General features: G+C 39.0%; 2 protein-coding genes across 5 annotated transcripts in view; both read right to left on the reverse strand.

Annotated features, from left to right (window-relative positions):
* Positions 1 to 14,645, reverse strand: part of TBCEL (tubulin folding cofactor E like) — a 91,477-nt gene that overhangs the window by 67,427 nt on the left and 9,405 nt on the right. The window contains exon 1 of one of the 4 annotated variants that reach the window (XM_003796802.3): positions 142 to 359. The exons of 2 other annotated variants lie outside the window; for them this stretch is intronic. The gene's annotated coding sequence lies outside the window, so the exon portion shown is untranslated. Of the gene's footprint in view, positions 1 to 141; positions 360 to 14,645 lie in introns of those variants that run through there. One more of the 4 variants, XM_023517290.1, reaches the window with a different exon arrangement.
* LOC100951065 (histone H3.3-like) lies at positions 10,637 to 12,121 on the reverse strand. Its single transcript, XM_023517292.1, has one exon. The coding sequence runs from the start codon at positions 11,090 to 11,092 to the stop codon at positions 10,682 to 10,684; it is 411 nt and encodes a 136-aa protein (XP_023373060.1). The 5' UTR covers positions 11,093 to 12,121; the 3' UTR covers positions 10,637 to 10,681.

Below are 14,645 nucleotides of genomic sequence, written 5' to 3' on the forward strand. Positions count from 1 at the left end.
GGGCTCTAGGCGGGCCGCGTCCGAGTCCCTCCCGGAGCTGCGCGTCCCGGCGCCCCCGGAGCGGCCCTGCACGCGTCGGCTGCGGAGCTGAGCGCCCCGGGCCTTGAGCGCCCCGCGGAGCCGGCGGCCCGGCCCACTCACCCCTCAGCCCGGGAGGCGGGGAGCTGCCGCCGAAGCTCCTCCGGCTGCGCCTCTCCTCCCCCCTCCCGGCCTCCGCCGTCCCGCCGCTCAGCCTCGGGCCTGCTCCCGGCCGGCCCGACCCCGCGCCTCTTCACCTCGCCCCGCACTTCAGCCGCGGGAGCCCGGTGTCCTGCTTTGACCCGGAAGCAGCTTTTCCCGACCTGACAACAACACGTGACCCTACCGCACGTGTCACGTCCGCTGCGTGAATGGGAGGGGGCGTCGGAGGCGCAAGTCCTCCCCAGCCCCGCGGGGTTGCTATGGCGACGGGGTTGGCTGCTGAGGCCCGGCCTTCTCCTGCACCCCTCTTGCCGGTGCATTGAGGGGACACCGGATGAAAAGAGGGGTGCAAATTGTCATATAAGAGCGACATGGATAGATCAGAGCCGAGTCTGGGCAGCTTAGAGGCTGCTGCCTTGCAGAAAGGAGTATTGGGCTGAATCTTTGCGGAGACCCTTGGAATCTTCACCTGGTTTTGTTATTAATTTGCTGTATGGCCCTGACCAAGTCACTCCCTGTCTCTGGCTTCAGTGCCCTCATCCATAACATGAGGAAACTATACTAGGTGAGCCCTAAGCTGTAATCTAATACAGTCCCCAACTGGCTGGACCTGGTGGCTCACACCTGTCATCCCAGCACTCTGAGAGGCAGGGGCAGGTGGATTGCCTGAGCTCAGGAGGTTGAGACCAGCCTGAGCAAGAGCGAGACCCGGATTCCACTAAGAATAGAAAAACCGGCCAGCTATTTTGGGGGGCGCCTGTAGTCCCAGCTACTCAGGAGGCTGAGGCAAGAGAATCACTTGGAGGTTGAGGTTGCTATGACGCCACGGCACTCTACCTAGGGTGACAGAATGAGACTTTGTCTCAAAAAAAAAAAAACAAAAAAAAATGTCCCAAACTGCTTATGCATGAGGGTGTTGTGGCAGCGTGGCCTCTCTGTGCCCCCTTCACAAGCAACATCCTGAGCTTCCGGCACTAATGTATCAATAGCAGCTTTCATTTAATGCACACCTATGTACAAGCACCGCTCTTGCCTCATTTTTAATTTTTAAAACTCTCCAAAAGTTGATATTTTGTAGAATTGTAAACTGAAAACCACCCAGTTGACAAAAGTGACCAAGCTGAAATGTGAAGCCACCAGAGTTCAAGCGCATCACTTTAGGTCAGGCTTTTGCTGCCTCGCCCTGCACAGTCTAATAGTCTACCTGACTGTTGGGACGCGATTGCTCGTCTTTGTCTTCGTCCATTTTTTTTTGTAGGAACACTCGGAGAATAGGAAGGGTGTTGGCTGATCCCGAAGAGAATTCAGCCTTGTGTGGACATGAGCTGAAGCTCTAGTTGCTGAAGAGGTCTTAATGTATAGTGTGTGCTTCTGCGTGGTGTGTCAGGGAGACAAGTGGCGGGTGTGCTGGAGAGCGGGAAAACAAAATTCTTTAGGGGAGACCTAAGGGCAACTTACTTACCATCGTCAGTTCCTGGGGACTTAGTTTTGTCATGTCGTTTTGTTTTGTTTAAAGGAGTGGGTTCAATAAAATTCTCTGAAGGTAAAAGAGAGGATGAGCGGAGCCGAGCGTTGTGCATTAACTTGCTCAGGTAAGAGCTTTCCTCCCCCTTCCTTTCTGGCACCTTAGGAAATAATGGTTTTGGGAGCGCTGGGATCATTGACATGACTTGACACTTTAGAGGTAAAGCCATGAAAACAGCAGAGTCAAATATACAGAGAGGAGAAAGAACAAGGTGGATGCTGCCTGGATACTCCATTGACTGACTTATTTCTGAGCTCAGGTACTTTTAGGAATACCCAGGATACTTAGGAGGCTTGATACCCTATAAGCAAGTAGGAAAAAGCTGCTAGAAATGTGAGCTAGTACTATAAACAAATAGTATATACAATGTACATAAATAACAAATATGCACACGAGTATTGTATTTGTTTCTATGAAATAGTCTCCAGTCACTTTTCTGCCTTTTGTTCCCATCTCTCCCTTTACAAAGCACAGAATCGATGTCTCTACCTATCTCCTATCAATCTCCCCACGACAGCCAGAATGATCTTTCTAAAACTCCTATCTGATCATGTCACTCCCTGGAGCTTAAGACCCTAGCAAGATTCCCTGCAGCTCTCAGGATAAAGTCTACACTTATTAAGGTGCTTCTGAAGGTTCTTCCAGATCTGCACCCTGCTGACTTCTCCAGCCACTGCCTCCCTTCTTCTTTATCTGCTCAGTTCACTCTGTAGCCACACTTAAACGTGGCTATTTAAATTTAAATTAATTACATTTAAGTTAAATTAAAATTGCATCTCCACAGTCACATGGCACTAGCCACAGGTCAAGTGCTAAGTTGCCATATGTAACTAGTGGCTGTCAAATCAGACAATGCAGATGAAGTATATTACCATCATTACAGAATGTTCTATTAGACCTTATTTCTCTGTACTCTCAAATCTTCACATATGATATATTCTATGAGGATTCCCTCTGCTAAGCCATTTGCTTGAAACCTTATTCTTCTACTTCCTTGAGACTGAAAGTATCACGATTGCTATATCCTGGTCTGTTTGATAAGCACGTAAGCCTCAGTGATGGCAGGAGCCAGCTCTGTGTGTTCAATTCCTCATTATTTCTAAAGGGCTGTCGTATAGGAAAAGGGGAGAGGGGGCATTGAACTAACGTGACAGAGAGTAACAGAAAAGCAAATTCCTGGCCATTTGGTTAGACATCATTGACGCTTCGATCACTTTGACTTACACCTGGCAATTTCATCCAGTGCATCTTAGCAATAAAGAAGAACTTTGGAAGAACTGGAGCTGTTTAGTCAGTTCTGGTTAATTCCCTGTCATTGCAGTAGGCGAAGCAAAGGCAGAACCTGCTAGAACAATGTCTCACAATAAGAAGTATATCTTACCTTCTGGTCTAGTACATACATAAGAATGAAAAGTTTCACAAAGCTGTATTCTCTGTGATTACATGTGATACATTCTGATAAATTCTATCCTATTCCTTTCTTATTCATTTAAAAAACACTGAAATCCATTAAATTCTTTTCTGAGCCACAGCTTGCAATTTGAAAAACACTTTCTGAGGCCCATTTCTTAGGTTTCAATCAGTGTTCCTGGAGGTATAACGTAGGTCTTTACAAAAGTTTTGAGACAGACTGTGTTAAGGTCCATTATTTCACTTCCAAGGAACTCAGCTAACAGCATCCTTTCTGATTCACTCGTGCAAGTTTCAACTTGCTCAGCTTACTGGTGTTGCTGCGAGGGCTCTATTTGTTTCCTTCCACATGGATTACAAGCTTCTAGAGATCAAGGACAATTCTAAGATGTATTGTTACGGGAAGTGGAGGGCAGCCAGGTGCAATTGATTGCTCTAATTGCTTAGACATTTATAACATGTACCATATTTGACCTGTGTTTCCTGAAGTTCCATAATAATCTTAACCTTTTCTATCTTAATATTGTTCTGAGTTTTTACTATGCCAGCACTGCTTGAGGTATTTTAAATAGCTTACTGTATTTTCTTTAATCCTCCCCGTGACCTTATGAAATACGTTTGGTACACTGAGATTTACCACGCAAGACTCTGGTTAAGTCGTAAATCCTGCAACCTACAGCTAGTAAACGGCAGAGGCCAAATTCATATCTAGGTCAGTCTGACATCAGACGCTGAGTTCATAATAACTTCACAATCATGAGACTTAGTTCTATCATGAACTTTCAGCCTAATATTTGCACGGCAAATTTAACTAGACAAATTATTTAATTTGACAAATTACATGATCATGTGCTTTATACTTTGCTAGGTGGTTTGGGGGGAAAATAAATATGGCATGATCACCACAACGTAGTTGGAAAGATAGTGCATATACATAAATACAAGTAGTGATGTTATTTGTAAAAGGGGATAAGGGCGTCATCTTTGTGGCTGAAGGCACTCCCAAGATAGGCCAAAGGAAAGGACAGAATTCTATGACCATTCCACGTGGACAGCAACAGGACACAGATGGGAACACAGGGGAAGGGAAATGCAGCTGCTTCTCTTGAAATAATCATGATTGGTTTGGAAATTAAGAGTCTTTAATACCAGTTTTGTTTTTTCCATTGACCAGCTGTGTCTCTTGACCTCTTTTTGCCTAGACCATTATCTACCAAACAACATGGATTGAATAAACTGCATGGTGAACCACACCCAAATTGTGTGTACCACATTGCATACATTAAATTGTGTATATAATACACATACATTTTCAAGAGGAAGTGCCATAGATTCCACCAGATTCACAAAGAAATCCTACCTCGAAAAATTTAAGAGATGATTCTTTTAACTTCTGCAATTCATTGATTCTATACTTTATTTGTTGTAAACATTATTGACAGATTTGTCAGGAAACAGACTATCACGCCAAGTTTAGTGACCAAGCAAAGGACAGAGATTTTTAAAATTTTAAGCTGGAGAATCATACCTAGGATTATTTAGAAAGCATAGTGTTTCCTAACTGGGCAGAATATGGTCTTTAAAAAACAACTCTTAATTTGCTTTTTCTGCAGTTTCCCATAGATAGATCATGACAGAAAGCTTAATTTTGAAGGAAGTCTTACATTTCTTGAAATCATTTGCAACCTATTGCTAGAAGCCTTGCTAACCCCCTTAATTTGTTATTGTGAAGAATAACCACAGATGCTGGCGTGGTTGTGGAGAAAAGGGAACACTTCTACACTGCTGGAGGGGATTGCAAACTAATACGTTCCTTTTGGAAAGACAGCTGGAGAACACTTAAAGATCTAAAAATAAACCTGCCATTTGACCCTAAAATTCCTCTATTAGGTATATATCCAGAAGACCAAAAATCACACTACAATAAAGATATCTGTATCAGAATGTTCATTGAAGCCCAATTCATAATTGCTAGGTCATAGAAGAAGCCCAAGAGCTGATCGATCCACAAATGGATCAATAAATTGTGGTATATGTACACCATGGAATACTATGCAGCCATTAAGAAAGATGGAGACTTTACCTCCTTCATGTTTACATGGATGGAGCTAGAAAATATTCTTCTTAGCAAAGTATCCCAGGAATGGAAGAAAAAGCATTCAATGTACTCAGCCCTACTATGAAACTAATTTATAGCTTTCATAGGAAAGCTATAACCCAATTTTAGCCCAGGAACATGGGGAAAGAGGAGAGGGAGTGGAGGGGAGGGGGAGAGTGGGTGGAGGGAGGGTGATTGGCAGGATCACGCCTATGCTTCCTCCTATAAGGGTACATGTGAATCTCTCTAAATGTAGAATATAAATGTCTTAACACAGTAACTAAGAAAAAGGCATGAAGGCTATGTTAACCAGCTGGATGAAAGTACTTCAAATTGTATAGAGAAATAGTACACTGTACCCCACGATAGTATTAATGTACACTGTTATGATTTAATAAAAAAAATTAGCAACATAAAAAAGAACATAAATACAGAAAAGTAGACATAATGTACATAAATGTAAAGTTCAATGAATTATCACAAACACCCATGTAAACTATCACCCTTTTGCCAACTGGGCATTGCCAATTCCCAAAGCCTCACTTCATCCCTGTACTCACCATTTTCCTCAAAGTTAACTAATATTCCGACTTATTGTAGCTTATTTCTCTGCATTTTTAAACTTCATAAAAATTAACTGAAATGACTTCTGAACCTTGTAAGAGTCATCTACTTATTGCACGTAGTTGTAGTTTACTTATTGTTGTTGCTAAATAACATTTCATATCACACTCTTCTTATCCATCCCACCATCATGGGCATTTGTTTCCAGTTTTTGGCTATATCAGTAACTCTTCTACAGACATTCTTGTGCTCAACTTGTCATGCAAGTATTAACACATTTCTGATCAGCATTGTTCAACATAAATATGGTGCAAAGAAAGACTGGTATACTCGTCAAGTTTTTAGTAGAATTAATAAACAATTCTATCTGGTCCTTTATTCTTTCTTTGTTGAGAGGTTTGTAATTACTGATTCAATCTCCTTTTGAATTACAGGCCTATTGAGATTTTCTGTTTCTTCATGATTTAGTCTTGGTAAGTTGTATGTTTCTCAGAATTTGTCCATTACAACTCAGTTATATAATGTGTTAATACATGACCATTCCTAGTGCCCTTTTATACAGATGGGGTTGCATCCTAATAAACCCATTGTAAATTGAAAATATCTTAAGTTGAAAACATATTTGATACACTTAATCTACCAAAAAATCATAGTTTAGCCTAGCCTACCTTAAATGTGCCAAAAATACTTACATCAGCCTACAGTTGGACAAAATTGTCTAACACAAAGCCTATTTTATAATAAAGGACAGAATATCTCATGTAATTTATTGAATACTATAATGAAAGTGAAAGACAGAATGATGGCATGGGTATTCAAAGTGTAGTTTCTGTTGAATGCACATCACTTTAGCATGATTGTAAAGTCAAAAAATCTTAAGTCAAACACATCATGAGCTGGGGACCATCTGTAATCCTTTTTATTTCTGTGAAATCAGTAGAAATGTCCCCACTATCATTTGACTTTAGTTATTTGTGTTCTCTTATTGGTCTCAGTTAATCTAATTAAATATTTATCAATTTTGGTTGATTTTTTCAAAGAACCAACCTGTGGTTTTCTGATTTTCTTTATTGTTTTTCTAGTCTCTATTTTATTTATCTCTGCTGTTGTCTTCATTATTTCCTTCCTTCTGATAGATTGGTTTTAGTTTGTTCTTTTCCTAGTCAAGGAAGTGAAGTTGTTGATTTGAGATCTTTCTTCTTAATGTAAGCATTTATAGCTATAAATTTCCCTCTTAATACTGCTTTCACTGCATCTCATAATTTTAGGTATGTTGCATCTTAATTTTCATTTACCTCAACATGTTTTCCAATCAACATTGTTAAAATGGCTATACTTCTCATAGTAATTTACCGATTCAATGCCATCCCTATGAAAATACCAACATCCTACTTTCAAGACTTGGAAAAAATGATTCTGCATTTTATATGGAACCAGGAAAAAACTCGTATAGCTAAGGCAGTTCTTAGTAACAAAAACAAAGCCAGGGGTATCACCATACCAGATTTTAGGCTGTATTACAGGCCATAGTGGTCAAGACAGCACGGTACTGGCACAAAAATAGAGACATAGATATTTGGGATCGAATAGAAAACCTGGAAATGAAACCAACAACTTACAGCCACCCAATCTTCAATAAACCAAACAAGAGCATCTTCTGGGGAAAAGAGTCCCAATTTAATAAATGCTGCTGGGAGAAATGGATATCCACATGTAAAAGACCGAAATTGGACCTCCACTTTTCTCCACTCACAAAAATTGATTCAAGATGGATAAAGGACTTAAATTTAAGGCATGAAATGATAAAAATCCTCAAAGAAAGAGTAGGAAAAACACTGGAAGATATTGGCCTGGGGAAAGACTTTATGTGGAAGGCTGCCATGGCAACGGCAACAACAGCAATAATAAACAAATGGGATGTAATGAAACTGAAAAGTTTCTGTACAGCCAAGGAGACAACAACCAAAGCAAACAGACAACCTACTCAATGGGAAAGGATTTTTGCATATTTTGAATCAGAGAAAAGTCTAATAACCCCCTATCTATGCAGAACCTCAATTAATCTACAAGAAAAAAACCAACAATCCCGTACATCAATGGGAAAGAGAGATGAATAGAATCTTTTCTAAAGACGATAGACGAATGGCTACTAAGCATATGAAAAAATGCTCATCATCCCTAATTATTAGAGAAATGCAAATTAAAACCACCTTGAGATATCATCTAATCCCAGCGAGAATGGCCTATATCACAAAATCTCAAAACTGCAGAAGCTGGTGCAGATGTGGAGAGAAAGAACACTTTTGCACTGCTGGTATGACTGCAAACTAATATAACCTTTTTGGAAGGAAGTATGGAGAAACCTTAAAGAACTCAACCTAGACCTCTCATTTGATCCTGCAATCCCATTACTGGGCATCTATCCAGAAGGAAAAAAAAATTTTATTATAAAGACACTTGTACTAGGCTGTTTATTGCAGCCCAATTTACAATTGCTAAAATGTGGAAACAGCCTAAATGTCCTTCAACCCAGGAATGGATTGGTAAGCTGTGGTATATGTATACCACAGAATATTATTCAGCCATCAAAAATAATGGAGATTTTACAGCATTTGTATTAACCTGAATAGAAGTGGAACACATTATTCTTAGTGAAGCATCACAGGAATGGAGAAGTAAGAATCCTATGTATTCAACTTTCATATGAAGACAATGAATGACAATTAATGACACAGTGGGGCATGGGGGAAGGGGAGACCAGACAGAGAAGGAGGGAGGAGCTGTGGGCAAGGAAAAAAAAAAGAGTGACTAATTCTCATATAAATTGTATTTAATTTTGACCAAAGCATATTATTTAAATATTAATTTTTAATTCAACATGTTAATATGTTGTTTATCATATTGCATCCTCATTTATAAGTGAAATGTGTTTGTAATTTCCCCTTTATAATAATATATTTTCTCTAATTTTAATATCAGGTGTATCCAGATTAAATAGAATGATTTTGAAGTATTTTTCTATTGTCTCTAAGATTTGGCATGATCTGTTTTTTTTGAAATTATCTTTTACTTTTATTTATAAATATTAGTTATCTATTTTTTTGAGACTTTGGAAAAAAAATAAGTTAACTGGTCAAAATATTCTATAATAGACATACTTCTATCTGACGATGTGAATGTTACTTTTTTTGCATTATTACTATTCTTATTGCTTAATATTTCATTGCAGCAATCGTCTGATTTCTTTTCTGAATGTATTATCTTCATTCGCTCTTTATGAGGTTTTTGTTCTCAGTCCTTATGTTAAACATTGTTATTGTCATTAAATTTAGCCTTTTTAATTCTGTGAAGGCGAAAGTGGAAACCTAATATACACATGTGTAAGAAAAAATTTTTTAAAACTATAAAAATAAACATATTTCCTAATTTTCCTTGTTATTTCTTCTTTGATCCATTGTGTTGTTTAATTTATACAGTATAAATATATAGTATTCTTGAATTTTTCATTTTCCTTCTGCTATTGATTTCTAGTTTCATTCCATTAGGATAAGAAAAGATACTATGTATATAATGCCAATTTTTATGAACAATATATACCTTTATTACATGAAGTAAGACATGAGGAAGATTTGCCTTTCCAGGCCTTGGTTTTCCCCAGGTAGAACTCTACCTTCTGGCCCTTTGGCACATCGCCATCTGCTCAGGTGCACTGGCCTGGTCTTGATGCAGTGGGTTCAAGAAGCTTGTCCTGCTGGAACTGCTCCTCCAAAAGACTGCTGATCTTGGTGTTCCTTTACTTTCCTCATAATTCTTCTGAAGGTTTTTAGATATGTTTTTGTTTAAAACCTCTTTTTCTACAGGCGTCAGCTTGGCCTCCTTCTGATGGCTCAAGGGCAGTGCATAATGGGATTCGTAATCATGTCATTAAGCATGATGCCGTTCTTCACTGGGGTCTCGGTGCGGACCAGGTTGTTTTTGGACACACTGTAGACAAAACCTTTGATTTGTGAGTACAACTCTCTGAGCTCCAGGAGAAGTTTCCTCCATCCAGCCTCAGGGCACGGCATTTCTTGGTACCTGCCTGAACACAGACTGCGTGTATGCACCAGGGCCAATCTCAAGTGTTGGGGTGGGAGTTCCCACTCATACTTCTGCTTCTCATAGTAGGGCTTTCTCCTGCCCCCAGTCTCCCGGCACTTGTGCCACTTGTCCCAAGAGATGCCCATCACTCAGTGCTGCTCGAAAGAGAAAACAAAAAGCTATCATGTCAATTTTTAAAAATTTATTGAGACCTGTTTTGTGGCCTAACATACAATATATCCTGGAGAACTTTTTTTTTTGTGAATGTAAAACATGTAATTTAAAAACGTTGACATTACAATATATAAAATAAATGCACATAGTGTATTCTACAGCTGCCAGGTTTACTTTTTTTTTTCTTTTAAAAGGCAACTGTAAGTGACACTGTGGTTAAGGCTTGTATCTTCACCCTTGCAAAAGCCCAGTCTATCACAGCGATGTATGGTCAGACTTAACAGCCCCAATTGTTAAACACTTGGGTCAAGTCATAACCAGTTTTATTGCAAAAGGGCCCTGTACACATTTATCAATTCTAGTACCTTAATAGCTAACCAACAAATTATTAACATACAAAAACATGCATCATGAGAAGCAAGAAATATCACCCATCCCTTCTGCCTATTGGCAACTTGTCACTCCCAAGCAGCAAGGCTCACGTCGCCGAGGTCTGTGAACAGTCACTTTTCGCATTCATCCTGAGTGAAAGATGGAATGACTTAAGTACAAATGCAACATATCATAAACAATTTCTTCCAAAAAAGTCACAAATTAAACCAACGTATTTTACAGAATTTACTACAAAACGCCATAAAAACTGCCTTGACTTAAGATCTCTCTCCCCGTATCCGGCGAGCCAGCTGGATGTCCCTGGGCATGATGGTGACCCTCTTCGCGTGGATGGCACACAGGTTGGTATCTTCAAACAGACCCACCAGGTACGCCTCACTCGCCTCCTGCAGCGCACCAATGGCTGCACTCTGAAACCTCAAGTCGGTTTTGAAATCCTGGGCGATCTCCCTCACCAGCCTCTGGAAAGGCAGCTTCCCGATGAGCAGCTCGGTGGATTTCTGATAACGACGAATCTGTCTGAGCGCCACGGTGCCGGGCCTGTAGCGACGAGGCTTCTTCATCCCGCGGGTACAGGGAGTGCTCTTCCGGGCAGCTTTGGTGGCCAGCTGTTGGCGGGGGGCTTTCCCACCAGTGGATTTACGAGCCGTCTGCTTGGTTCGAGCCATTTTCTTTTGCCCAAGGCCGAAGTTTTAGGCCACTTCTCAAAGCACCGAGCCGCTTCTGGTGCCCAATGAAGAGCCGCAGTCGCCGAGCAGAGGAAAGATGCTTCCCCAACGACCGACCAAACCGCTCCGCGCTCCCTGGAGAACGTTTTGCGTGCGCTTGAGGAATATGGACTCTGCATTCGTTGGGTGAAGTATTCTTTATATGTCTGTTAAGTCCAGTTGGTGATGTTTAAATCTTCTTCCCCTGCTGATCTTCGTTTTATTCATTAATGAAAGTGGGGTATTGAGTCCTCCTGCTATCATTATACAGCTATTTCTCTCTTCAATTCCATCAATGTTTACTTTTCGTAGTTTAGCGTTCTGATGTTTTATGCATATCTGTTTACAATTGTTATATCTTTTTGGTGAGTTGACTATCATTATACGATGTCCTTTGTAACTGTTTTTGACTTAAAGTCTATTTTGGCTAATACTATTTCATAGTCTAGCCTTTATCTAACGTTGAGTGTCCTGCAGAAAGCATAATTGAATTCTAATTTTATTTTTAATTCATTCTGCCACGCTATGCTTTTTTTAAATTGGGTAGATTAATCCATTTACACTTAAAATAATTACTAATAGGAAAGGACTGACTTTTGCCATTTGTTACTTTTTTGGTACATGTCTTACACTTTCTTTTTTTGTTTTCCATTTTCTCCGTTACTGCTTTTGTGTTTCGTTGATTTTTTTGTCCCTTCTTGTGTGCTTATGTGTATATTCTGTAGATACTTTCTTTGTGGTTATGATAGGGATTGCGTATAACATCCTAATATTATAACAATCTCTTCTGAGGTGATACCAGCTTAACTTCAATTCCACACAAAACCCGACCCCTTTTCAGCTCTGTTACGTTATTGATATCACAAATTGTATCTTTATACCATGTACATAGATTTATGATATTTATGCATTGAACTTTTAAATCCTATAGAAAATAAAAACTTGAGTTACAAACCAAGATTATCATATTACTGGCTTTTATATTTTTCTACGTATTTACTTTACTAGAGATCTTTTTATATCTTTATATATGGCTTGAGTTACTGCCAAGCATTTTTTCATATCAACCTAAAGAACTTCCTAGAGCATTTCCTTTAGATCAGACCTAGTGGTCATAGCCCCCCCACCCCCCCCAGTTTATGTTTATCTGGGAATGTCTTATCTTGCTCTCATTTTTCAAGGACAGTTTTACCAGATATAGCATTCTTGGTTGACAGCTATTTTCTTTTCACACTTTGAATAGGTTGTCCCATTGTCTCCTGACTTTCAAACTTTCTGATAAGAAATCATCTGATGATCTTATTGAGGATGGTTTGTATGCCATGAGTCACTTCTTATTTCTTTCAGGATTCTCTTTTTATCTTTGACCTTTGAAATTTTGATTATAATGTATCTTGGTGGGATCTCTTTGTGTTTATCTTATTTGCATTGAGATGCTTGGATTTTTAGGTTGCTATCATTCATCATATTTGGGAAGTTTGGGGGCCAGTATTTCTTTAAGTAATCTTTCTGCCCTTTTCTCTCTTCTATGTCTAGGATGCCCATAATGCATTCCTTGGTCCACTTGACCAAGTGCCTTAGATTTTGTTCACTTTCCTTCGTTCTTTTGTCTTACTACTGCTCACACTCAAGAATTTCAATTGTTCTAAATTCAAGTTCACTTATTTCTTCTGCCTGCTCTTTAACTCCTGTAGTGAATTTTTCAGTTATTGTACTTTTCAGCCCCAGAATTTCTATTTGGTTCCTTTCTGTAATTTCTACTTCATTGTTAATATTCTCATCTTGTTCATATATTGTTTTCTTGATTTACTTTAGGTCTTTGTCCATGTTTTCCCTTAGGTCTTTGAACATATTTAAGATGATTGTTTCAAAGTCTTTTTCTAGTAAGTTTGATGTCTAGGCTTCCTTCGGGATGGCTTCAGTTAACTTATTTTATTCCTTTGAATGAGCCATGTTTTCCTGTATCTTTGTACACCTGTGATTTTGCTGTTGTTGAAAATTGAGCACTTGATTATTATAACGTAGTAAATCTGGAAATCATGTTCTTCCTTTCCCCAAGGGTTGCTACTTTTCTGCTTTTGTTTTAATTATTGAAGGTTTTGCTAGTCTGTTTGGAAACTATTTTTAGAAAGATTATTTTTTGCATATGTACTTATTTAAGTTTCTGGGTTTTTTAATTCATGTTCAGCTAATATTTTGATTGAGATTTTCTTGAATTCCAGGAGCAAAAAAAAATAAATGAGAAAGAAAAAGAGAAAGAGAAAAAGAGAAAAGACCACCTTTCCCAGTCTTTAATCATTGGTTCTTCATAGATTAGCTGCATTTGCTCTGAGCATAAGGATAAGCTCCATATGAAAGCTTAAGGTTTTCTCAAGACTTTTCTGAGAATGCATCTTGTCTGGGAGTGTAAGTTTCTAAATTTTCCCATATATTCAGTTTTTGAATGTTCTGATTTTCCACTTGTCTCTATTTTTCCTCTGGACTTTAGATGCTTTGTTGTATATCACCACCCTCAGGCATCTGTGGGTTTGCATTCCCTTTATAGCCTTTCCTAGCAGTGCCCACCAGTATTCCCATCTGTTTTCTGAGTTGTGCAAGACAGAGATGACTGAGTCAGTCTTTCAGGTAACCTCAGCCATTTTGTGACAATAATTTTCAAAAAAGTCTGTTCAGCTCTCTCAGTTTCAAGGAGGGGAACTAGGGGATGCTTTGTTGCTGGCCAAAACCAAGATGTTGCTACCACACCAGGGAGGGGGTGGGACAAAGATATGTAAAATGCCACAAAATTTTCCTACTCTTTTGGAGATAATTTTTTCTTCATTGAGTGTTGCTTGGTCCCCTTTGGCTGTTTTCAGAATGCCTACAAAGTTTTGTCAAACAGCTTCTTTTTTGAATGCTAGGAACAAACAAATAAATGAGAAAGAGAGTTTGGTCAAACAGCTTCTTTTCTTGAATGCCAAGAGCAAACTAATAAATGAGAAAGAAAAAGAGAAAAAGAAAGAAAGAGAAACAACCACCTTTCCCAGTTTTTGTTGTTGTTTTGTTTTATATTTCTGTGTGGAAATAAGACATTAGCACTTTCTGGTCTGCCATTATCCCTATATTATTCTAATTTTATTGCTTTCTATTTTTTATGTCATCTGTAATCTTCTTTCTAGAATCATTTTCCTTTTGTGTGACAAATACCCTCTAGTATTTCTCATAGCAATGGACTAGCAGTGATGATGTATTTCACTTTCATTTGCCTTAAATAAAGGACTTCACTTGATCCTTGTATTTCAAAATTATAGTTTTGTTAATTTAGAAGTATAGATTGGTAGAGTTATTTTTAATCAGTACTTTGAAAATATCATTCTATTATCTTTTAGTTTCCTGCTGAAAGGCCATCAGTTTAATTGCTAGGTCATGGAAGAAGCCCAAGAGCCCATCGACCCACAAATGGATCAATAAATTGTGATATATGTACACCATGGAATATTATGCAGCCTTAAAGAAAGATGGAGACTTTACCTCC

This window comes from Otolemur garnettii, unplaced genomic scaffold, assembly GCF_000181295.1.
Source record: "Otolemur garnettii isolate 467f Iridium unplaced genomic scaffold, OtoGar3 scaffold00108, whole genome shotgun sequence".
Classification (NCBI taxonomy): Eukaryota; Metazoa; Chordata; class Mammalia; order Primates; family Galagidae; genus Otolemur; species Otolemur garnettii.

Excerpts from the sequence above, each read along its gene's own strand:
- LOC100951065 (XM_023517292.1), bottom strand. The coding sequence starts at position 11,092 with ATGGCTCGAACCAAGCAGACGGCTCGTAAATCCACTGGTGGGAAAGCC.